We start from the raw sequence: 26,242 nt of genomic DNA, 5'->3' as shown, positions 1-26,242 counted from the left end.
TACGCACAAATACGCGCACAGAAAGGCAAGCTTATACGTGCACACACCCACACACAAACGGATGCAGACATTCACCGCTACACTGGACAGGTGCTTGGCAGCTTGCTATATGATATGTAATGTACCTGTGGACTGATAATATTGGGAAATGCCCGAGCTCCAGACTCTAAGGCCAGTTTCATACTCCTCCCCGTCCGGAGTCCGGCACCATTCGGGGCTTGGGATGGAACCTGGACTCTCGGATCCTCTTCGCTCCAATAGCAGGAGCTGCACACGGGACAAAGATCCCAGATCACCCGAATCACATCCCACAGTCAGTGCTGCAAGTCCAGGACTCAGATCTGTGAAATAATAGGAAGAGCATGCACATCAGTCAGAGCTAATTTGATGTGGATGTGAAATAAAAACACTTTTTTTGGAATTGATAAAAGATAAATCAAAGAAAATGAAATAAAAGATTTTTTGTCAAATCTGCGATAAATGTCGAAGAGTGAACTGAATTAGCGATAACGAGAAATATATGTATTTGTGGTGTTTCTTGTGAGCTCTATTGTACAAAATAATATAAATAATATTCTAATATTTCACTAATATTTATCAAATGTATTTATATAAAAATAAAAATTAATTATCTTGAATAAATAGTTTAATAAATGTAATAATTATTTTTAATTGTCAGATGCATGTATAGTATCCAACATAATCGTAAAGATCACATTTGTATCACATTTTTAAAAGACAATCTCTCCCTTTGGGCTCTAACATGTGCCTGCTTTTTGAGGAAACTTATTGATGTAAATATTATAAAATCATAATTTGTACCATATCTTTTTGGTGACAGTAATTGCTAATACCTGTAAAACAAATGAAATATAATATAATATAATATAATATAATATAATATAATATAATATAATATAATATAATATAATATAATATAATATAATATAATATAATATAATATAATATAATATAATATAATATATGAATATTATATTATATTTATATGAATATATAATATTTAGGACTTCAAGAAATGAACAAATGTCTTCCATATAAATTTTAAACAGACAGATGTTATGTCAAATGTGCCCATGTCTGAAATCTAAATACCAGACATGCCTTTCTTGTTTTTTTAATGTTTTATTTATTTATGTATTTATTAAAGGAGGATTAAGGAGCTCACTTTCATCATGTGTCATAAGGGTCATGTGTTTGCGGTCACACCCAAGTAATGTGATCGCTATGGGCCACATATGCAAATCTCCAACCCACACTACTGAGGTGTGGTAACTGGTGGAATTCACTCTACTGTCTCACTCTAACCATGAATCTCAGCACTTCACACGTTATTTTTACAGACACACAGACAAAATTTTTACTGTTAACCAATGCCTTTCAGAGATATGGCTCCATAAACAGGCCCATAAGATTCTATTTGTGTCTATAGATTCTATAGATGTCTGTTTTTGAACACAGACAAAGTGGAAGAAAAACAAAGACAGAAAAAAATGTCATGAAGATTTTTGCAAAAGTGCCCCCCCCCCCACCTTTTAATGTTCTCATTTGTCTAATTCGAATATCAGTTTTTGTCTTTTTTCCCCTACAACTCCTAGAACAAAATAGGACTGTTTTGCAAGAGTAAAGAGCTATGTATATAGCAACGTTTATGTATATAAAATGCATGGATTACATTGCTCATATTAAACCCTGTTAAAAAAAGATCAGCTTATACCAGCTAGTTTATGTTGGTTTGGTGCTGGTCAAGTTGGTCGACCATCAGTACACCAACATCCAAAACACAACATATATGCTGGTTTTAAGAGACACATGTGAGATTACTCGCTTTTTCATAGGATAAAAATCTGAGAAATGGTAGTATTAAACAAAATTATCCATGAGAGAGATCTCATTTGAGATTTTACATTACTATAGCCTGTGGTAAAGTTTCTTTGAAAAGACTCACTAACTCTTTAACACCACTAAGCCTGGTTTTGAATCTTGGTCTAACACTGCCACCCAGATAGAAACTCTCCTCATGTCATCTTAATTAAATCCTTGAGCTGTTCAATTTGCTGTATCCACACCAAAAGCATTTCTAAGGAAGAAAAAAACTACTCAGTGACAGAGGCTGACAGTTATTCCATATGGATTTGAACATACAGTGCGTGCATAATTATTAGGCACGTTGATATTCTGGTCATATTTATTTTCCATGCACATTTTACCAATTCCAAACCACATCAATCTTTATAACTACTATTAATTTTGTATTTAATCATTTATAAGTGATATATAATCATCCATGAAGGCTGGAAGTGAAAAGCTTGTTATATTCAGGTGTGCATAATTATTAGGCATGTTTTCTTTCACAAATAAAATGAGGCAAAAAAGAGTTCAAAATTATTAAAGCCTAAAAAAATTTGCAAATTCTAGTATTGCATTAGTATTGCATCCTTCTCATAGGCATTTAATAATTTTGGACTTCTGTCTGAGTTAAATCTCTTTTTTGGCTCATTTTATCTGTAAAATAAATCATGCCTAATTATGCACACCTGAATATAACAAGTTTTTCACTTCCAGTCTTCATGGATGATTATATATCACTTATAAATGATTAATTACAAAATTAACAGTAGTTATTAAGATTGATGTGGTTTGGAATTGGTAAAATGTTCTTGGAAAAAAATATGACCAGTATAGCAATGTGCCTAATAATTACATGCATTACAGTGCAGCTAAACACTGTGCATTACAAACACATGTTAGCCATCCAGAGGAGTTAGAAAGATGAGAGAGTCAGGTCAGGAGGTCAGGTCACACAGGCACGCGGAAATACTTAACACCTTGTCAAGATTCAGGAGGAAATCCTAAGGGAAAAATTCACTTAGGTAATGTTTCTGTCCCCCTCTCTTTCTTATAATAATCCTCGGGGCAGGGTGAAGACAGGGACTGTGTCCAATTGAAGGATTAGGTTTTTCACAACAACAAACAGATTCATAATAATGTCTGCGGGGCAACGGTGTCGTGAGACAATGCCGTTAATACACCGGTAAACAAAGTTATTTTCTATCAGTAAACACAGCGGTCTTTTTCCACGCCTGACAGCATAACTTATTTACCAGTGAACATTCCTGTTGAAACAGAGAGTAAATAATTATGGCATGTTGAACCAGTATGCAAGTTTTAAAACAAACAGGCTTATCGCCGTTCACAAGATTAGCATAGACAATAAACTGATTACTTGGAAAACATTTAATATGGAGCAACTTATGTTTGTCACAGGCAAGTCAATGGATCAAAATTGACATTATGGAGAACTGTTATTATCAAAATTAAACAACAAAAGTGTTAATTGCTGTTATATATAAAAGTTTGGGGCCAGTAAGATTTTTTTTAATTTAATTCAGCAAAGGTGCATTAAAGTGACCAAAGGCGAATATAATGTCAAAAGATTTATATTTCAAATAAAGGTTGTTCTCTTGAACATTCAATTGCTCAAAGAAACATGAAAAAGAAATGTATCACCATTTCCACAAAAAATATTAATCATCACACCTTTTTTAACAATAATAAGAAGAAATGTTTCTTGATTGCCAAATCAGCATATTAGAATGATTTCTGAAGGATCGTGTGACACTGAAAACATGAGATATGAATGCAAAATATTCATATATCCCATCACAGGAATAAATGGTACAGAAAAATACATTGTTGACTCAACACAATCTTCCCAGTAATGTTTAATCACTTCTTTTTGTTTAGTACAGTGACAATATAAAAAGCCTCTGTTTGAATTGTGTCCATGGCTTTGGCAGAATTACCTGTGGTAGGTGAGGATCGGTCAGTTTGACTCCCGGCTGGGTGGTCTGGAGACACACAGGAACTTGAGCGAGGGGCCAGATCATCCAGCTCAGCAAAGATATCAGACTGTGACCTGTCGGACAGGGAATCAGGGGTCCCTCCCAGTAAACTCTCGTCTGAAACGGTCCAAAACATGATAAGTAAATACAAACTCAATATACTGTGTAAACATCTCTTTATGCGCTCATTTGAGGAATTTGCATTTTAGTGCAATGGACGTTTTAACCTATTACCTCAGCTGTCATACCAGAATGTTTGATTATTGCTCCAGGCTGACTGAATATTGTAATACCTCCATGAGCAAAACAATCACCATCATTACACCCTCCCCTGCAGGGCCATCTCAGTTCCTGAGAATGACTTTTGGCCAGATGCTTCTGTGTGTAGATTAGTGTAGATTAACAGATATACACATAACACTAGCGGTTAGGAACCTCGTAATTTGTTTGTGTGCACAACTATAGGTTATTTCTTATTCAGTTCTCATTTTAAACCCTAACAGACAAACACAAATATGCACAAGTTACACACACACACACATATACAGGTGCTGGTCATATAATTAGAATATCATCAAAAAGTTGATTTATTTCACTAATTCCATTCAAAAAGTGAAACTTGTATATTATATTCATTCATTACACACAGACTGATATATTTCAAATGTTTATTTCTTTTAATTTTGATGATTAGAGCTTACAGCTCATGAAAGTCAAAAATCAGTATCTCAAAATATTAGAATATTACTTAAGACCAATACAAAGAAAGGATTTTTAGAAATCTTGCTCATAAATGAAAAGTATGAGCATGTACAGCACTCAATACTTAGTTGGGGCTCGTTTTGCCTGAATTACTGCAGCAATGCGGCGTGGCATGGAGTCGATCAGTCTGTGGCACTGCTCAGGTGTTATGAGAGCCCAGGTTGCTCTGATAGTGGCCTTCAGCTCATCTGCATTGTTGGGTCTGGTGTCTCTCATCTTCCTCTTGACAATACCCCATAGATTCTCTATGGGGTTCAGGTCAGGCGAGTTTGCTGGCCAATCAAGCACAGTAACACTATGGTCATTGAAACAGCTTTTGGTACCTTTGGCAGTGTGGGCAGGTGCCAAGTCCTGCTGGAAAATGAAATCAGCATCTCCATAAAGCTTGTCAACAGAAGGAAGCATGAAGTGCTCTAAAATTTCCTGGTAGATGGCTGCGTTGACTATGGACATCAGAAAACACAGTGGACCAACACCAGCAGATGACATGGCAGCCCAAATCATCACAGACTGTGGAAACTTCACACTGGACTTCAAGCAACATGGATTCTGTGCCTCTCCACTCTTCCTTCAGACTCTGGGACCTTGATTTCCAAATGAATTGTAAAATGTACTTTCATCTGAAAAGAGGACTTTGGACCACTGAGCAACAGTCCAGTTCTTTTTCTCCACAGCCCAGTTAAGATGCTTCTGACGTTGTCTCTGGTTCAGAAGTGGCTTGGCAGCCCAATTCCTGAAGACGTCTGAGCGTGGTGACTCTTGATGCACTGACTCCAGCTTCAGTTCTCTCCTTGTGAAGCTCTCACAAGTGTTTGAATCGGCTTTGCTTGACTGTATTCTCAAGCTTGCGGTCATCCCTGTTGCTTGTGCACCTTTTCCTACCCAAATTCTTCCTTCCAGTCAACTTTGCATTTAATATGCTTTGATACAGCACTCTGTAAACAGCCACACCTTTCAGTAATGACCTTCTGTGACTTACCCTCTTTGTGGAGGGTGTCAATGTTCGTCTTCTGGATCATTGCCAAGTCAGCAGTCTTCCCCATTATTGTGGTTTCAAAGAACAAGAGATACCCAGAATTTATACTGTAGGGATGGTCATTTATTCAAACTCAAATGTAAATATTCTTATATTTTGAGATACTGATTTTTGACTTTCATGAGCTGTAAGCGCTAATCATCAAAATTAAAAGAAATAAACATTTGAAATATATCGGTCTGTGTGTAATGAATGAATATAATATACAAGTTTCACTTTTTGAATGGAATTAGCAAAATAAATAAACTTTTTGATGATATTCTAATTATATGACCAGCACCTGTATATTCAAATAAGGCTTCGTTGTTTGCCTGCACGAAGACACACACACAGCTATTGTATGGGAGCAGCCCTCGGCTTACCACTCACACACACAATAGAGAGACTTGACTTGACACTTCAAAACATATTGGTGCTGTCAAGCTCGTCGTCATCTTCAGCCAAGTGCTTCTCGAGACAGTCTATGTGTCCGTGAGTGAGTGCATGTGGGGTTTGTGTACATCAGCCTATAGGCAGGGTCAGAAATTAATTGAGGCTTGGGGTAAAATGACACTAAAAGGTGATATTCAAAATGTGTGGACAAAAATGACAGGATTTAAAAATAAAATCTATTAATCACATAAAATATTTAAAAATGTTCCATATCAACTCTTTTAGTGGCTTAGTAGCTGTCAAATATCAGCATTGCCGTGTAAAGAGTGTTGCTGCGTGTGTAGTTAATATGTATGGAAGCCCCCTTTAAAAACATAAAAGGCATTTGTAAGAAAGTTTAAAGTAACTTTATACTTTGTGAAATAAAAAATAAAAAGTCACACAAAAGTTCAAGCATTTGGAGTCAATAAGGTTTTTTGAATGTTTCTCCATACCAAGGAATTTATAAAAAATACAGTAAAACAGTAGTATTGTGAAATAGTATTACACTTTGCTTTCTATTTTAATATATTTTTAAATGCATTTGTCAAATTATCCTTCAGAAATCATTCTAGTGCTGATTTGGTGCTCAAGAAACATTTCATGACATTCTCAAAGTTGAAAACAGTTGTCCTGCGTAATATTTTTGAGGAAACTGTAAGTCTTCTTTTTTCAGGATTCTTTGATGAATAGAAAGGAAATTATTTATTTGAAATTTGTATTATTATAATTTACTGCCACTTTTGATCAATTCCTTGCTGAATCCTGGCTGAATAAAAGCATTAATTTAAAAATAAAAATAACTTACTGACCCCAAATGTTTGAATATATACAGTAGCCCAAATTACTATATACAGTGTGTAAATATATAATTACTTCATATGACCCCAAGCCTTTGTGTGGCACTTTTTGTTAACCAACCAGTAACCAGTAGCATTTCTTTTGAGTGAAATTTGACCCTTATTCCAATTATTCTGTTGGTGCTCAAAATTTGAAAGTAAACAATTATTTCAAACATTTTCCAGCAGAAAATGATCATTTGTATTTGCTTGATCACAAATATCAGGTTGTGTGTGCATGTTATAGTCAGAATATTTGTCATGTGTGTGCCATATGTGTCTCTTTTTACTTTTCCTGTCTCTGCTCTCCTCTCGTTGGCCACACAATATGGAGATTTTGAGGGCCAAGCAGTGTGTGTGTGTGTGTGTGTGTGTGTGTGTGTGGTACGGGTGTCTCAGTGAGGCCTGGGGGTCCCGCTCATTGTCAAGGACAGTTACATTCTTGAGATGGGGCTGAAAGAGGTCGCTGTGGGGTCGGCCACTGACTGCTGGACCATAGCATGGGGGGTGACAGAAAGCTGGTCAGTTTTACAAAAAAGACCCCCAGACTGGCCTATAGTGCTGTATACACACAACTGCACACAGACAGACTTGAAGAAAGTTAGCAAAAGGTCACTGACGTCCCCCCATGTGTCATTTTCTGTCCCCCATTGCAATAAAGTAAATTACTAAACCGCAGCTCTACTATCGAATCAATGATATATTATCTGTCTGGCCCCATAAGTGAGCAAACAAGACGCTGATAGTCACTTTATCACTCCTCTGACAAAAAAAAGAGAAAAGACGAAGAAATCTCTCTGCAATTTCTGAATTGTTTGCTCTCTCTTTCATGAACTCTCAGTTTGAGTCAGATGTCAGTGCCCCTGCTCTTTATCCTTACAGGGGACGGTAAATTAGTGCACGGAGGGCATCTAAAAGATACGCATTGTAGCTGAGGCTCGCTCACTGTTCACCCGTCAGCGAGGCGGCGGTCAGCTCGGATTTATGACCGCCGCTCCACACGTCTGCCTTTCAGGGAGTGGAGAGAATAGAGAGAGAAAAGAGGAAGAAAGAAGGGAACGCAGGAGGCTGAGGCTCAGAGGGGAGAACACGACGCAGCCGGCATCACCGCCACCCCCCTCGTCCCCCACAACGTCCCCCATTGTAAAGGCCTTGGCCGCTTTGAACTGGGGAATCAAACGGTACCAGCCTGATTCCCCATCAAAAGAACCCCCTCGCTTTCCCTCTGCTTTCAGTGAAGAGCAGAAGAGAAAAGCTCCTTGCCATATTTATGACTTAGTCGCTGTGTCAAGAAAGCCGAAGCTCATGGTCGTGGTGTAGGACTTTGATTTTCTTTTGTTCTCTTTCATGTCTGAGGTACGGTGAATGTTCAGTTCTGTTTGGCCCAACTGACCCCAGCGTGTGTGGATGATTATGCGAGACTCAATCTAATAAAGCGTACAGTGTGTGTAGGTGTGTGTGTATGAGATCAGATTTAGCCATTCTTTCAGGGATGGAATTTCTAAAAATGTCTTCAGAAGAATAGTAAACCTTGAGCCAAGTTCATAAGTAGACTAAATAATGTCTTAATTCATTTATTAAAATATGAATTATACTGCAAACACAAAACAAGTTTTTTTTAAATTAGTACTTTTGTCTTGTTTTACAGTAAAAATACATAAACATATTTAAAACAAATTTACTTGCAAAGCAAAATATTAAATGTTACACTACATACAATATTATGATTGATTTTCAGAGAATATAAATAGTTCAAAATAAATAAAAAATAAGAGTTTAAACAATTTCTTAACCTGGTAAATTTTTATCTCTTGATTTAAGCACAATTTCTAATAAAATTCTTTAAAAAAAAAGGGGGTCAAAAAATTATACGTATGTGTCGTGGTACTCTCGTGAATGGTGGTGGAGAATGACACGGAAGAAAATAAATTGTTAAATAAAGTCGTTATTTTTGTTTTTTTGTGCACAAAAAGTATTCTCATAGCTTTATAAAATTACGGTTAAACCACTGATGTCACATGGACTATTTTAACAATGTCCTTACTAACTTTCTGGGCCATTGCTGTCTATGCAGGGTCAGAAAGCTCTCGGATTTCAGCAAAAAATATCTTAATTTATATTCTGAAGATGAACGAAGGTCTTACAGGTTTGGAACAAGTAATTATTGACAGAATTTTCATTATTGGGTATATATAGTCATTAAAATTACATAATCTTTGGAACAACAGATGTTTATATCCCATTAAACTCACCTTGCAGTTCATCTCGCTGTGGCATGATGGGAGGAAGCACAGGCCAAAGGTTCCATTCTGATCGACTATCCGCTGTTGAGCATTTTTGTGACTGAATGCTCAGGCCAAACCGGCTGGATCCAGGGCGTCTGTGCAGGATTTCATATGTGGACTTTTGGGCAGCTGGGGTTTGCTGAGATTGAGGGGTTTTGGAGGTGTAAATTGGAGTGTCTGGCAAGCAAGTGGAAGGTGTTTCTTGTTTGCAGGAGGTGAGAGATCTAGAGAGACGTGCTTGAAGGACATCCATTCGTGAGCTGGCCTGACTGTGACTTCCTGCAGAGCTAAAGTGAAGTTCGGGGAGAGAAGTAGAGCAGCCCTCTTGATAACAATTATTCTGGTCAAGGTCAGAAGCATGGTTATCCTCGTCATCGGTATTATTGTCTTCACAATGGTCAACGCTGAAGTTCACTAGTAATGCAAAGAGAATGCAGAGATAAATCAATTAAGGATCTCTTAACTGCATCATCTACATTTTCATTTTAATATGGATGATAACCAAGTGTTCAAGGAGAACTATGTACCTGACAGGGCATCTGAGAAACTACTGTTCAGGTCAGTGCTACGGCTGAACTGGCTTGATGAAGGCCGGCTAAAATCAGAAAGAGAATCTGGGGTCACAGATGAACTTGGTGTGCCTGGAGTGACTGGGCTACTTGGAGTACTTTGGGTGCCAGGAGTAGTTGGGGTGTCTGGGATGCTTGGGGTTGTTGGGGTGGATAGAGTTGTTGGGGTCATTGACTCCTCTTCAGCCAGTTCATGGTGCCCTTGATTCAGGTCTTGTGAAGCAGAGCATGCATCTTCTTCCTTATCTGTCAGTTGCAAGTGTGTATTGGGGGTTTGGGATTTCTGAGGGTGATCAACAAACTTCAGAGTCAGAGAAGGACTTGTCGGGAGTTCTGGAGAAGCTCTGCTTGGATTAGGGCATCCAGATACATGCGGTAATAGCACACTGAATTGACTCCTACTGGAATTATCCACATTTTGGTTCCTCCTGACATCTGGGGAAAAAAGTGGTTGAGATCTTTTCAAATTAATGTGGATATGAGGACAACCCATTTCTGAGGGGTTGCAGGGGTTCAGGTACAATTACTAGAGGTGTCCAATTCTGCTCCTGTTGGGTCACCTTCCTGCAGAGTTCAGCTTTAACCTGCTTCAACACACCTAACTGGAAGTTTCTAGATTAGTTGGGTGTAGATCTGGAGCTGAACTTTGCAAGAAGGTGGTCCTCTACGAGCAGGATTGGAAACCCCTGGCCAAGGGGGAGATTACATCTGGGTCAAGGTTAGGGTCGCACCGCAGTATGAGGTTTGGGGAATCTTTAGTCAAAAATGCAAATGAGAAAGGGCATTGCAAATGCACAAGAGCAGAAATCCTTCACTAAACAAACCATACCGCAACAGAGCACCCAGTCTGCAGCTGTCTCATGTAGAGATGAACAGGACACACTCACGTACATCCACACACACACACACACACACACACACAGGCTTAATGACAGACATTGTTCAGGGCGCACACAAAAAGAGGTCCTGAATAATTAACATGGGGGTCCTGCATGAGGGTCAGGCGGAAAGCGTATTCATCATCATTTACAGCTAAAAAAGAAGAGGAGAGAGGCAAAGGCCACCCAGCCCAATAGCTGACGCTACCCTACTCCACTGAGCCTCAGAGCAAACAGTCTTTTGCCTGTTGCGGGCCCCTGGTTCCTAACAAGGGCCCTGGACACCCCCCTTCCCCTCGAAAACTCTGCCCCTCTGCAGGAGCAGCTGTCCAGTTCCCAGCTCAGTATGCAGAGTGACTCTAAGATATGATAATTACCACTTGCAACCACTATATGAAGGAACTCATTCTCATAATTGGGATTAGAAACCCCATATAGCTAATTATGGATGCAATGACAGCAAAGCAAACAAATGAGCCAAGCCTGACTCTTTCTTCAATGGCTCTTGATGCTGATGCCTGCTGGGAGAGAATTACAGAGACTTTCCTCTCGCATGATGTGTAGTGTTCCTTGCTGGTCTTTTTCTCGCTAAAGAAACCGAAATGGCATATGATGTTTTGGTGTAGTTGCCTATGACAAAGGGTTCAAAGGTTTCAAAAAGTTTCTAAGGGCCACAATTCAAAGGTTCTGGGACCATGTTTTTGGGTGGGCCCCATAACCACTGGGCTAATTGAGTAGATTGTAGAGGACTCTAGTAGGCCTCCCTGAGATTGGGATATCTCTATCTATCTATCTATCTATCTATCTATCTATCTATCTATCTATCTATCTATCTATCTATCTATCTATCTATCTATCTATCTATCTATCTATCTGTCTATCTGTCTATCTGTCTGTCTGTCTGTCTGTCTGTCTGTCTGTCTGTCTATCTATCAATCTGTCTATCTGTCTGTCTGTCTATTTATTTATCTCGGTTGACAGCTTCATGCTATAGATATTCGTTGTATTTGGTCATCGAATTAATGCAAAAAAATTTACACCAATAGACTAACCGTCTCTGGCTCTCGTCCCTTATCGTTTGTTGTCCCCCAGGCCAGTATGTTGTGAGTCCCCCAGCAGGGGCCTGTGTTGAAGCAGACCAGAGGCCCCTACACAATACACTCTTGTTCCACTCAGTCTGTGTCACTGAGGAAGTCAGAGGACAGAACAGCGAGAGAAAAGGATTGAGTGAGGGGAAAGAGAAAAAGAGTGAGAGAGAGGCTGGAAAGCACATAGCTGCACTGCTGTTCTTACAATACCATTGCCTAGTCCATCTGTCACAGTCTCACACACACACACACACACACACACACAAAATGTATGTGTGTGAACGACATGTGTCATATCGCACTGTTGCGGCCTCGCCCCCCTACTCTCCTTGGGGAGCTAAAGGCAGGTCCGGGTTGATTGTTAGAGTCTCCGAGCACCATATGGCTGTATAATTAGTTTTGGCCTGTGATGTAGAGTAATGCTCCCATCTCTGTTGACTCCCAAGCTCGCTTTGAAAGACATGGTCCTGATGCACGTTAATGACCGATCTTATCCGAATACCTTCACACCAGCACTGAGGCCTAATTGAAGTAGCAGGCCACCAGGAGGGCGGCGCCACAGTAAACATGCATATATGAGCTTAAATGGATGCATTTAGATTCATACTTGTTTCCTTAACACAGTAGCTTAGATCATTTCTTTAATTTGAGGACAACATGGTACACTGTCGAGCTATAAAAATAAAAAGTTTTGGTGAGGAAGATAATTTCAAAACTGAATGATAAGTGTTGTTATTCTGTTATAATATAAATAAGCGATACACTGATGTGAAAATTATAATATTGATCAATTATTTTCAAGTAATTTTAAATTTATATAGTTTTATATACTCATATATACTTTTACATTTATATATTTAGTCTAAATAAAAAATGAAACATTAAAAAATAAATGAATTATTTAAATATTACATTTAGGCAACACAACATTATATTGTATAGAATGAAAAATGGATGTTCATTTTGAGATTTGCTAAATTATTATTATTTAGTTTTACCATTTAAGGATTACCATTAAATAAGCAAAGTTGGTGTCAATGGTAATGTAAATGGGAAAATGAGCATTCACAATTATATTAATAAATAATAAAATATTTATTATTAAATGAAAGATATTTTATATTGGCCGATAATGGTCAATTTAAACAACAACAACAACAAACTAATAACGACTGATTTAATTAAGAAGCTCAAATAATGACTGATATATGATGCTGTTCTTCCTTTTCGTTTTCATTGAGAGTTTTGGCAGTTTGTTAAATTTACCCCTGTGCCTGCTGTGCCCTGTAAAAGGCCTGTATATCAGTACTAACCTGGACATTTTTGAGGTTGTGGAGCACTCTGCTGTCGTTGTTTTTGCCCCAGATGATTAGGCCCTGGTCTGGGATGCATGTTTAGGAAATGTGGGTTTCTGAAATGGACAGGCCAGACCTCCATATGAGCATGAAAACGAGAACACAAGGGTGGAGGGCATTTCTCACGTCTGATTACCTGAAGAGATAAAAATAAAAACATCTTTGTACTAATTTACGAAATAACATTTGGAAAGCCACTGGACTGGTTCAGCCTTGCTTGAATAAGTACCTTTCTGCAGTGCCCCCTAGTGTTGACTTATTGAACAGCTTATTCAATATTGCCTTTCACTGTGACACACATACATTTAGCATTCTTGCTGCAGGGCTAGCATTGTGTATATTGTTTATATTTGGGACCACAAGAAAGCAAGGAGCAGCAGTTGGTTGATATTAATATTTAGAAAGGTTAACTTGTTTGCCCTTTGCCTGTTGGCTGGCAACAACCAGCTAGCAAACATAGCTGCATCCTCGGGCTAATAAACAACCTGTGTTTTTTACAAACGCATAACATGTAAATTTTTATGAGAATTTGAACAGAGTTCTTGGTGGTTCTCTGTGTTTGTTCGTGTTGTTCGTTTTGTGCAGCCAGATGGGTGCCACACTGCTTATAACTTGTCAGGGAGCAAGTTTTAACCTGTCCAGTGCTACAGGGCAATGTTAACAAGCACAAATACACACACGTCTTGATGTCTTTATCCCTTTTGAATTGACTGACAGTAAATTGCTGAGTAAACATGGCTATGTCTGAGCTGTCTGAGCTGACAATGTTATCAAAGGGGACATGTGCTCCCTGTTCCCTGCGTTATTGGAGCTCAGAGCGGTGACCTGAAACCATTTTACACTCTCTCTCTGACACTAATGAAGCCTCTCCTCTGATACAAACAGATCTTTCGCACCTTTTATCTCCCTTCAGTCATTCTTTCATTCATTCGATCTCTCTTTCTGTCCTCCTGTCCCAACACATCTGTCTTAAACGCCCGAAAGGGATCCCTACGTCCATTACCCTTTTTTCATGTTGTTAAGGTTAGTGAAACATGCAATCTTAATGTTTAGGATCACTTAAAGCCCATAATTGCAGTCACACCACCACACGATTTGGGGAAATAATCAAATTGTGCTTGTTTCTCTGATCAAAATTGGGATTTAATAAACTACTTTAAAAGAAAAAAGCTCCCAGTTTGCTTTGCTTGTTTGTAGGGTTGCACAATTTGGCCTAACATGTTTGAGATTATTTGTATCAATATGACTATACTACTATTACTTCTACTACTAAATAATACATTTATTTTATTGCTAAAAAATATTAAAATAAGAAATATTTAAGACTATAATAAAATAATAAATAACAAAAACAAGTAGTAAAAAATAAAATTTTCTTATTAATAATAATATTTTTTATTATTATTATTACTAAATAGAAATATTAAACAAAATAAGAAGTATTACCATTGTAATATTCCACTCTAGAATAAACTATAAACTAAGTAAACTATTTATGTATATTATAATATAATATTTATTATATAAAATTATTATTATTTTAAAATTACAGGGAGCCCTTAAAACTTTTCATTTTATATTTATTGATTGATTGATTGATTGATTGATTGACAACAACTGGATTATAAGTGCTTCTCATTGCAAGTTTGGGAAGATGGTTATGCACATTATAAGCAACCCAAACAAAAACTCCCAAGGGTATACACAGAATTTGGTAAAATCGCTTTTTCTTTTCATGCTCCTTTGGTTTGAAATGAATTGCAAAATGTACTCAGATTAGATTTACTTCCACCTTTGAACACTTTTAAATGTCTTATATGAGTATTTGTAGTACTGTTATTTTGTGATTTGTTTTGTGTGCCATCTTGACCAGGACTCTGAAAGAAGCTATTGTAATATCTCAATGGGATTTTTCTGGCAAAATATAGGAAATAAAGCAGATGCATGAGTGAGTTTGTGTGGAGCAGCATTTACTGCAAATTGAGTCACTGAAAACACTGAGCTGCTCGTGTGTAAAAGAACACAGTGCCAAACATCACTCTGAAACATGCAGTGCATACCGTTATGGTATTTGATGAAGCCTTCATGATTTTAGTTTTACTCCAATTAATCATGGAACCCATACTTTTTTCAAAGTAACAAGTTTGTGCTATGGACAGTATGCCAGTTCCAGTGAGTTTCACTCAGGCAGACACTTCAGAAAATGTAAAAATTAGGCCCTAATTTAGACACACATCTCTCAAAATACCCAAAACCAACTGTCAGGCATCATCTCCGACCCCAACCTGAAAGCAATGAAAGCGAAGCATTTACTTGCAGAAGCTGTTTGGAGTCATCTGAGAGTGGCATTGTATATTAAACGCCGAGTGTCTTTGACCTTGTAATGGTGATTGTAGCCCCATGTCGGGCCTGAGGGTCCTCTGCCCCAGTGTGTGGGCTCTTCAGAGGCCTACAGGAAATGACATGACCCCCTGGCGTCAGGCAGGCCGCACTGCGGCACACACACGCACACCGCCTGTACTAATGTCATTAACCTCGAGTGTTCGTGCCGGACGGCCTTCTGACGGAGATGGGCCAGCGTACGCTCGTGAATGTAGGGAGTCTGTAAACCAGAGTCCCAGATGGCCTGTCCCGGGAAGAGGCCTGCATACACTCCTCAGCCTCTTCACAAACACACGTACACATACACACGCACGCATAATAGCACTGCCTCTGTGTGAACCCTCCGTCGGGGGGAGACGAAGCCATCGGGGCCCAAACAGAAGTGTGTCTCTGTGCCTCTGTCTGCAGGGGAACAGAGGATTCCTCTCAAAAAGGCCTGACGTCTAAGAAAGCCAGGCTTAGCGCTAACAAGGTTAAACCCTGCTGAAAAAGAGTGACTTTTTCAATCAGCCAGATTTGTGTTTCTGCCTGCGCCGTAATTAGCTTTGCTCCGGGACGGGGGGATGAGGAAGAGAGGAGTGGAGGAGAGGAGGGGAAGAGATGACAGTGGGGAGCATTGTGGAGTCTCTAGGATTGGGAGGACCAAATCTGATTAGCCGCTCGTGTCAGAAGCCAGGCTCAGATGCAGCTTAGCATTCTGAGCAACTTTCTACTTTCTGTCCCGGCAGACAATGAGGCTACTTTTTCGATCTCCTCTATCTCTCTTCACCCCTTCACCTTCTCTTTTAAACTTTATGCCCTGTGCAAAACAGCTCATCCCATCCTGCAGAATACAGAGCAGGCAACCTTGAACGCTCATAAAGTATATAGGCCGAAGCTGTACTTAATTTAGTTTAGTTATGTTGTAAAAAAAATTGCATACTCACACAAAACAAAATCATAATTTACATGACTAAATGTTGTCTGTCCAGTTAATGCCACCTTCAGCATTTACTTGTAAAAATGATTTTTTTCTGTCATCATTTACTCATGTCAACAACTCAGCTTGTACTTTTATGGCTATGTATGTGTAAAATAACTCAACTTATGATCAAAATATCACTGGCTGTCAGCAATTTAACAAACACTACTGCCCACAAGTTTGGGGTCAGTAAGATTTTTTTTTTTTTGTTGAAAGAAGTGAATACTTGTATTCAACAAGGACACATTAAATCGATCAAAAGTGACAATAAAGACAATAATAATGTTACAAAAGATTTCTATTTCAAATAAATTATGTTTTTAAACGTTCTATTCATCAAAGAAACCTGAAAAATGTCACAGTTTCCACAAAAAAATATAGTTATTTCTGTTATTAAGTAATTTTTTTTAAAGCAGTGTATTTGATCAGTGTATTTGAATGATTTCTTAAGGGTCTTCAAAAAATACATTAAAATATACTAAAATAGAAAATAGTTATTTTAAATTTTAATAATATCTGACTGTATTTTTGATCAAATAAAACCAGCCTTGGAAAACGTAAGTTAATTAAAAAATACATATATACTGTATATATATATATATATAATGTTTGATTTTTTAATGTTTAACAACCCTAAGATTTAGCATTATACTGTCTTGTACTTAAATAAATAATTATTTGTTTATTTTTTTATGTAAATATGTGTGTGTGTGTGTGTGTGTGTGTGTGTGTATTCATTTATTTGTTTTGGTCCTATCTCACTAAGGCTATCAGTTTAGGCATGCACCTCTATTAAAATGTTTACATAATTATTTATAATATATATATATATATATATATATATTATTATTATTATTATTATTATTATTTATTTAGGCATTATTTTTGATCATTAATCTGGAGTAGTAAAGGTATTTTAACATTTAAAAAAAATCACAAAAATCACCTTTCAACTCCAAACAATATGTTTCACTGTTCCAGACTCCAGAATTGTATCCTCTTACTGAGTGCTAACACAGTCAAGTCATTGTGTCCCAATTGGATGCCTGTGTAGTTTGAATGCGTCTTGCCTTCTTGTGGCCACCCTCTTTTCTATGCACACAAAAATGGAAGTATAGCTCCACTCGCCGTTAAGACAGGATGTCATACCGAAAAGAATGCATCCCAAACCAAACCATAAATCACAGTGTAAACACCAGTGTTTGTCTGCGGAGCGAGGCGGGCCCACGAGTGTGTTTGCCCACCTGTGCATGTGTCATCGTTTGGACGTACAGTATTCAGGGCCCTGACGGCACTCGTGATGTCCATGGAGACTGTGAGGTATGAAGCCAGTGGGTGGGTTAATCGTCTCTTGTTCTCAATAGATGTTTGAACTGGGACGGCCCCGTAAAGTTCACAGTGATGCACCCAGTGTTTTATAGCATCCCGAGGTGATCCAGAGGGCAGAGAATGTGTGTGTGCCAGCTTGGGTGTGTGTTTTCAAGTTTAGCGATGCATAAATGTGTGTTTATTCATACTCGTGCGCCCCTGGCTGATTGTGTACTGGTACGTTTCGAAGATGTAAATTAGTCAGTAAGAGGCTGGTGGATCTTTGTGCCCTTTTTTTTCTTGTTTGTTTAACCAGAGGCCAAGACAGGAAGCCAGCCCACACAACTCGCTGTCCCCATGGTAACCTCTCTGTTGCCTGTGGCACATTCACAATCTCTGGCTTCTTGAAGACGGAGACAGTGAGGTGGATGGGCACAAGCCATCAGTGCATATGTGTTTCCAAGCGATAGTGTTTGTTTACAGGAGTCATATTTGAATATCAGTCTCATTTTATTCGATTATGTCAAAGTACGGCATGCTAAATCAATTTTTAATTGTGCTTTGATGAAGCATAATTATGTGTGGCAGTCTTGCGTTTTCGTAATTGTGTTCTTACACAAGTACTCACCATGTGATGCTGTCCTCTGTTCCACAGGACAGCTTGTTTCACAAAACAGAAGTAATATGATGGTGCCTGGGGGACAGAAAACAGGTTTAGAGTAGGACTAATGTTTACACTAATTTGTCTTGTTTGCTAAGATAAGCATGTCTGTTTTTATTGTTTATATACTTTGGGTCAGTGTGTTTTCTGAACGTCACTGCATGCTTTATTGTGCACTATTTGTACTATGGAAATGTCATTATTACTTTTCTAAGTCAGGTGTTTTCAAGACCCCCAAATGATGAACGAAAAGCCTCTTCCTAAAATATTAATGTAGTTGCATATGTTCATATAAAGAAGAGAAAAATAATAAACAGGATATTATGAATACAACCAAGAAAATGTAATATTTTTATTTATACTACTGTTCAAGAATGTCATGCATGTAAGATTTTTTCTTTTATGCTCACAAATACACCATTCACATTATTTCATATACATTGTGAAATATTATTACAACTTAAAATAACGTTAACTTCAAAAAGTAATTTATTTCCAGTGATGGCAAAGCTGAATTTTTAGCATTCATTACTCTGGTCCTTCAGAAATTATTTTTAATATGCAGATTTGGTGCTCAAAGAATAGTTTTATTAATAATAATAATATCAGTAACAGTTTTGCTACATAATATTTTTGTGGAAACTTTGATACTTTTTTTCAGGATGATGAATAGAAAGTTAAAACTAACAGAATTTATTTAAAATGTTTTACTATCACTTTTGTTCAGTTTAATGTATCCTTAATAATCCTGAATAAAAATAATAATAATAATAATAAAAAAAAACCTTACTGACCCCAAACTTTTGAATACAGTTTGAATAACATTTGAATAACAACCTGTTGTTAAATAAATAATTAAATAATTTGCTTTTATATTGTCACTGTTATAAAACAAATTATTAAAATATCTGCAAAATATTGAATTTGTTTTAACTTGATAAATCTATTATTATTTGTATAAACCTGAAGCAGACAAGCAAGCAGAATCATTCTCAATTAAACAAATTTGCCCATGTTATTTAAAAAAAATATATATAATAAAATAATTACATAGGTTCATAGGTTTCATTTTGTCAGGTCTAAAAATACATATTGTAAATAATTTTTCTTTTACATTTTCTGTGGACCCTTTAACACCCCACTGCAGTTCCAGATGCCAATTTGAAAACCTGTGTTCTAAGGACTTTTGATTTCCACCTGTCCGACAGTGAAATGAGAGGGAAAATGTTCTTTCTGGCCAGAAAGCAGTCACTCAACAATCAGAACATCCTAGCAACCTCATAGCATCATGCAAAAACTCCTCCAAACACCTCAGAAACTGCTGAGCAACACTTTGACAATCATATACAACCCCCTAGCATTGTGGCGAACAGTTTTGCACAGGAAAGCATCAAAAAAAAAAAAAAAATAAATGTTTATTAGTCTCCTCAGTTTGTGCACAAACACTGGCTACACTAACATGACCACACACACACACACACACACACACACAACTGTGATTCATAGACCTCCTTCTCAGAATCTCAATTGACCCTCTGTCTTTGCCCGAGAGCTGTGTTGCATCTCAATAGTGAATACGGACCACTGCACAGCCTTTCTGAGGAAGTTCATCAAGCTCTCATCAGCTATCTTTGCCTTTAGCTGCAATACAGCCGGCCTGTGGGGGAATCAACTGCATCTCTCAGATCCCTTTTTCTTTTCACTCGCTCTCGGACACTCTCATCTATCTGACCTGTGGCCCAGGGCTCCAGCAGAGACTCATCCATCACCACAGACATCTCGCGATTCCTCTGTCTATCCCTGTCCCTGTTCACTGAGGTCACGTATTTCGCTCCTCTAAGGTCATCAGTCTCACTGTGGCAGATGCCAGAGCTTCTGAGTCAGCTTCAGCCTGGCAGCCTTGTGCTTTTTCCTCTCTTTCACAGTGGTCACACACTGGGGCAGGGAATTGTGTGATCTGAAGCCACGGGCCCACCTGTGGGCAATGAGTGGGACCTGTAGAGTGGGACCAAAGGAAGAATATTGAACGCCTGCTTGAACCTGTCCGTTGAGAAGAATTAGGAAAATCACTATTGACAGTTTTTTTTTTTTTTTTTTGTACAAAACAGTTTGATTTAGCCGCATTTGAAGCCATTGTTAAATGCTGATAAATGTGCATGTGACCACCATCACAGATTTGAACTGGGCCTGGTTCTGTAGAAGCTTTAGGACACACATTATTAGTAGAGATGAACATATTTATTCAACAACAGTTTGATTATTATTATTAAATTATCATTTATTATTGATTCAATAAAATATAATAAAATAGTAAATGAAATGTTGAGTTTTAATTGTTAGTATAATAATATATGTCAAAATGTGACAAAAAATTTACTTAACCAATAATTAAACATAATGTCTTGTACAGTGGAAAAAGTAGCACACTAAAGCAGGGTCAAAAAATTTAAAATGATTTATTATTGGGATAAACAAATAATCATCATGAATCAAGGTGCAGTAAAGTGCAAATTTATATATATATATATATATATATATATATATGTTCCAAATATTCCAGAAAACACATAACTCACTTTGCTCAAATGATGCACATAATTATGAATAACAAAGAAATCTGTGCATTTATTTCTTCCCATATACAAATATAATATATATTTGCCTAAATTTTCATATATGAAATATATAGCTTAAAACATTTATGAAACCAAATCAGAAAATGGAACAATTTCGTATATTAACATACTGTATATATCACATATTTATGTATGTGATACTTTTTGGAGCATATATATCATATACACGTTTATCCATCTTTAAAAAAAGTTTATATTATATACCGTAAGTGGTAGCACTTTATAATAACTGCATGCTATGAATCATTAGTTAAGCATTAGTAAATTGTCAATTCATCCTTTATAAAGCATTGTCCCAACATTAATAGGCATTAGTAAGCAGGTTATAAATACAGCTATAACTGTTTTGTTCTTGAGCATATCTATAATGTTTAATAATTGTATTTTCATACTTTATTAACAATCAATTTATCATTTCTAAATTATTACGTTATTTACAAACCAGTTATTTAGCAGTTGTCAGTGGTTCATAAGATCATTTAGAAAGTGTAAGTAAATGATTAATAAACTATTTAAATGTACATTTATAAATAGTATTATTTAGACACATAATAGTTGCACAGTGTGTTAATAAATACTTTATTAACACATATTCCTGCTGTAATTCATGATTAGGTCAGGTACTTATAAAACATTTAGTAGTTGTCAGTCATCTATTTTTGTGAGCTCATCTGAAGTGAGGACTATTTATGCCTTGTAAAGCATTTATAGGCTCAGTTATCTTCTAAACAGAAAAATTGAACAACACAGAGTAATACAGAACACAGAAATATTTTTTTCGAGATGCAAAAAATGAAACTGTAAAATTGCAATGTCAGTTCAAGTGTACAGTTGTACAGTTTCATTTTTGCATCTTGAAAGAAATATTTCTGAGTTCTGTATCCCTCTGTGTTGTGTTTGTTCAATTTTTTTCTGTTTGGAAGATAACTGAGACTTTAAATTACTTTGTAATAAATATGCTTATAAATCAAGAACAAGGTATTTATAGCTGTATTTATAAACTGCTTTCTAATGACTATTAATGTTGGGACTATGCTTTGTAAAGGATGAACTGACTATATTTACTAATGCTTAACTAATAATTTATAGTGTGCAGTTATTATAAAGTGTTACCATATAAGTAAATATATATATATTTATTGTTTACATGGTTGCTCCATAATACCATTTAAAAAATCATCATGTAGATAATAACACATGTACATAAAGTATTCACATTTTACTGTGAGGATTTTATATACAGTATATTATAAACTTCATCTAACCACAGAATGTATATGAAAATTATTTAGTGCCTTATATATAACATATATGACTATATCACTCTCGATATAGGGCAGTATCAATATTACATTTCAGTTTCACATGATTAGTGTCTGTTGCATGCAATTTGTGACAGCTTCTTTAACCCACTGGGTAAATCAAATTACTGAATTTGTAGATATATTTTTACACTTCTATTTATTGGTTTTACCATCTTTAAAGCATTTTGAATGGCTAATTTAACCTAAGGGAACAGAGCTGGGAATCACCGGTGCCATAGAGTTAAAAATGACTTCTCTACCTGCCTCTGAATGTAACTGCAGACAATATTCTAAACTAACGACTCTTACAGATAAAATGCCCTGCAATTTCTGCTTGTCTTATTATGCTCTTCACCTAAACGACTTCTGGACTATGCACAATGACCAAATTCTGTAGCTGAATTGGGCCTCTTAGTACACAATAACCTGTCTTCACCCTAATTACTACTTGAACGTGAATTCAAGTATGTTTGGATTCATATGGGTGATCCTGAGGCAGCAGAACACAGAGATTAGACACTAGAGACTAGAAGAAAATAGTGCTTGTGTTTTTGTGAATGAGGACAGTAATATTCAGTCTTCACAGATTGGCAAAGGGACGGACAAGACCAGCAGACCTCATGAGACCCTAAGACTCATTAAAAGTCACAACACCACAGGCTGCGTTTAAACATCAGGAGGGCAGCTTGGGTGAACAGCGGCCTTGATTAGATGTCATATTCATGTCGTAATCCAACACCCTGCCTTAGAGGTCACAGGGTTGACGGTCTTATTTCAATCGGGGCTCTCGAGCAAACATAAGCGGGTCTGTACTGAGTCTAGTCAGCCCACAGAGTCTGCTCTCCTCTCTGAAATTCTCATCATTGAGATCTGTAATGAAATTGGACAGGCGTGATTGGTGTTTTCTGTATTCCATCGTCCAATTCACCAGATGAGATTAGGCCAATTCCAGGCAGATGGGCTTTCCATTGCCTCAGTGTCTCAGGGGCGCAGCAGAGCCCCTGTCCTTTGGGCTTTTCCTGTCAGGGAGACTGTTTACTATTGCATCACACAGACTGAGGCCAGACAGGAAATGCTCCTCGACTGGTTTAGAGACACAGGAAATGTGAAGCTTGTCAAAAACAAGTAGGTGGAAGAAGGAAGATCAAATTACTTGATGTACTAATAAGCAAAGTGGTCCTTTCTTCTCCTCCCTCACCGTCTCTTTCTCTCTTGCCTCGTGGGCCATCTGTCCATTTCTTAAGGAAACTTCTTGCATATTTTCAAATTATCGCAAACTGTCTTATATAAGACCTACATAAGATTTAATCAATGTTTATGGACGATCATTGAAGCGATGAGTCAGGGACCAGATGATCACTCTTTATTGGTCATATTTCATGGGCTGATATGTACAAACACACAAGCACACTTTTATCTTTTTAACAAATCTCAATTGTCCTCCTCTGGACACAATAAATGCTAAGAGACACAAAATGTTAAGTGAATTAGCAGTGACGCGCAGGATGGGAAATGCTGTATAAGTACACAGTCACGCGGCCACTGAAAATAAAATAAAAGGTTGATCTTGAGATTTTAAGAATCGTTATCAGGAATGTTAAAGTGAAGATTGTGATTAATCATAATTCAATATTTTTAGCCGGCCCTAAAAAGGAAAAGTGGGTAGCACTTTAGTATAGGGACCAATTCTCACTATTAACTAGTTGCTTGTTAGCATGTATATTGCTAGCATATTAGCTCTTTATTAGTACTTATTAAGTATAAATTCTGCATGACCATATTCTACATCCCTAATCCTACTGAATACCTATAAACTTAACAACTACCTTACTAGTTAATAGTTAGTTAATAGTGAGAATTGAACCTTAAAATAAAGTGTGACAAAAAAAGAGTTGTGTAGCTTTTGCTACTGAGCTTTCCACATTTCACCGTAAAATTTAATTTCTGTCATTAATTATTCACCTTTATGTCGTTCCAAACCTATAAGACTTCAAAACACAAATAGATTACTTTTACAGTCTTTATGAATTTTTTGAAGCGTCAACTTGTTGTTGTGGGACTTTCACATTTGACAGAAAACTCTCAGGTTTAATTAAAAAATATCTTCATTTTGTGTGCTTCAAAGAAGAACAGGGGTTTGCAACCCATCTTATGGGTTTTGAACAACATGAGGGTGACCAATTAATGACAGAATTTTCGTTTTTGTTTGAACTAAGCCTTTAAGAACTCATCACTCTGTTCCCGATTGATGACTGATAGTCATTCAGCATAGACGGATAAACTTTTCAGTCTCAATTGAGTTGATATAAGCAGATCACTGTCTAGGCTTATAGAGCAATCTCTGACAAACCACATTACACAGACATCCGCAACAAGAGACTTACCAAGCTAATACACAACAAACACACACCCTAACATCATCCACACACAACCTTACAACACAGAACATCAATCAAACCACAAAAGCACCACGAACACATGAGGAAATCCTTTTTCCCCCAAAACAATGAGGTCTCCAAACTGCAACCCTATTAATAGTCTACAAAAGAGACAGGCCTTGATCCCCAGCATGGAGGAGACCGGTGTAAAACACATGCACAAAACCAACGGCCCACTGCAGCTCGCCGGGTCAGCTATGATGAGCCATGAATGTAACCGTCCAACCAATCTGGCTTAATAGTGTCCATCCTCGCCACCTTTGCAGAGCCAATGGTGTGTGTACGTGTTGACTCGGAGGGTCAGAGGGGCTCCACAGATTCTGTGACCCCGAAAGGAGACCGGAGAATCAGAAGAGGACCCCCACTGCTTGGACAGAGCCTTCTTTATGCCCTAATCTGCTAGCATCAGAGATCAATATGGTTAGTGGTACCACCACAATAGGAGGAGCAGGAGTTAGCACCTTGCCCGATTTCGAAGGCTCTCCAGGGGGGGGGCATAAAGCTGAAGTTTGCCTTGCCCGTCACTGACCTCTGGCACAGCCGCACCCCAGCAGCTAACCTGCTTAACATTCATTACGAAAACCTGGGCAGATGCTCTGATTTCAGGCCTGCTGTCGCCTTGTCTCTTGTCCCTGCTTCCTCATCCTCTCAATATGGGGTCGATTTGAAGTGCTTTTTCATTTCTAAAGCAGAGATCAGAGATCCACTGACAGGCCGAGCTTAATGTTATCCATGCTAAAGGGTTTTGAAGAACCCTGGTGTGGCGGAGACTCACCGTATTTCTCCAGCGCTGGGGTCTGGAGCTCAGATGCCAGGCCTTGCTGTTGATACATCTCCCAGGGTGACCGAAACGAGGTTGGGTGCCTCCGACAGAATGAGGTTTCCAGCTGTAAATGTGCCTTTTAGGTTCATCCTCAGTAGTCAACATGCTAGGTTTTCTGTAACACAACGTTTTTACTCTGAAACTTCAAGTTTTTGGTGGTTATTTGGACGGAGTTGTCTAGGCTTCTGTTGTTCTTGTAATCCACCCGATTTGGTCTTGCTCTCTGGAATAAAACGCTCGAGAGCTCTTTGCTTCTGTTAATGATTATACTAAACCAGTAAGGTGAGTCATCTTTATCGAAAATTAAGAAATGTACACACACAAGCCCAAAACAGTGGATGGAACGGTAGACAAAGGGCTTTTCAGAGCGTGGAGAGAATAGGCAAGGATCAGGTTCTGTCATGCTACATGCATAAATCTGCCATCGTGCTTAATTACATTACTGAGGATTTACAGAGTCGTTTTAAGGAAACCACACACACTATCAGTACCACAAATCAAAGCTCATTAGTGGGAATGTGTGCAAGTGTGTGTTTCCCTTCGTGCATTTCAGTGGGACTGCTGTCTATCTGCCGTTTTAATCATATCTCATTAGTGTGAGAGGATTTCAAGGATTGAAGTTGTTTTATGCTCGTTCGCTCTT

The 26,242-nt window shown here is 37.7% G+C and overlaps 1 protein-coding gene across 2 annotated transcripts in view; it reads right to left on the bottom strand.

The window, feature by feature from the left end:
* Nucleotides 1-25,808, bottom strand: part of LOC131539638 (mucin-2) — a 55,648-nt gene extending 29,840 nt beyond the window's left edge. For both annotated transcript variants that reach the window (XM_058774299.1, XM_058774300.1), the window contains exons 1-7: nucleotides 25,552-25,808; nucleotides 18,366-18,431; nucleotides 13,045-13,222; nucleotides 9,724-10,200; nucleotides 9,164-9,610; nucleotides 3,825-3,980; nucleotides 126-341 (exon numbers count right to left, since the gene is read on the bottom strand). In XM_058774299.1, the coding sequence (XP_058630282.1) occupies nucleotides 126-341; nucleotides 3,825-3,980; nucleotides 9,164-9,610; nucleotides 9,724-10,200; nucleotides 13,045-13,222; nucleotides 18,366-18,431; nucleotides 25,552-25,704 (1,693 nt within the window). In that variant the 5' untranslated portion in view covers nucleotides 25,705-25,808. The remainder of the gene's footprint in view (nucleotides 1-125; nucleotides 342-3,824; nucleotides 3,981-9,163; nucleotides 9,611-9,723; nucleotides 10,201-13,044; nucleotides 13,223-18,365; nucleotides 18,432-25,551) is intronic.
* Nucleotides 25,809-26,242: the final 434 nt, after the last annotated feature.

This window comes from Onychostoma macrolepis, chromosome 04, assembly GCF_012432095.1.
Source record: "Onychostoma macrolepis isolate SWU-2019 chromosome 04, ASM1243209v1, whole genome shotgun sequence".
NCBI lineage: Eukaryota > Metazoa > Chordata > Actinopteri > Cypriniformes > Cyprinidae > Onychostoma > Onychostoma macrolepis.
This window is presented reverse-complemented; position numbering and strand designations above follow the sequence as displayed.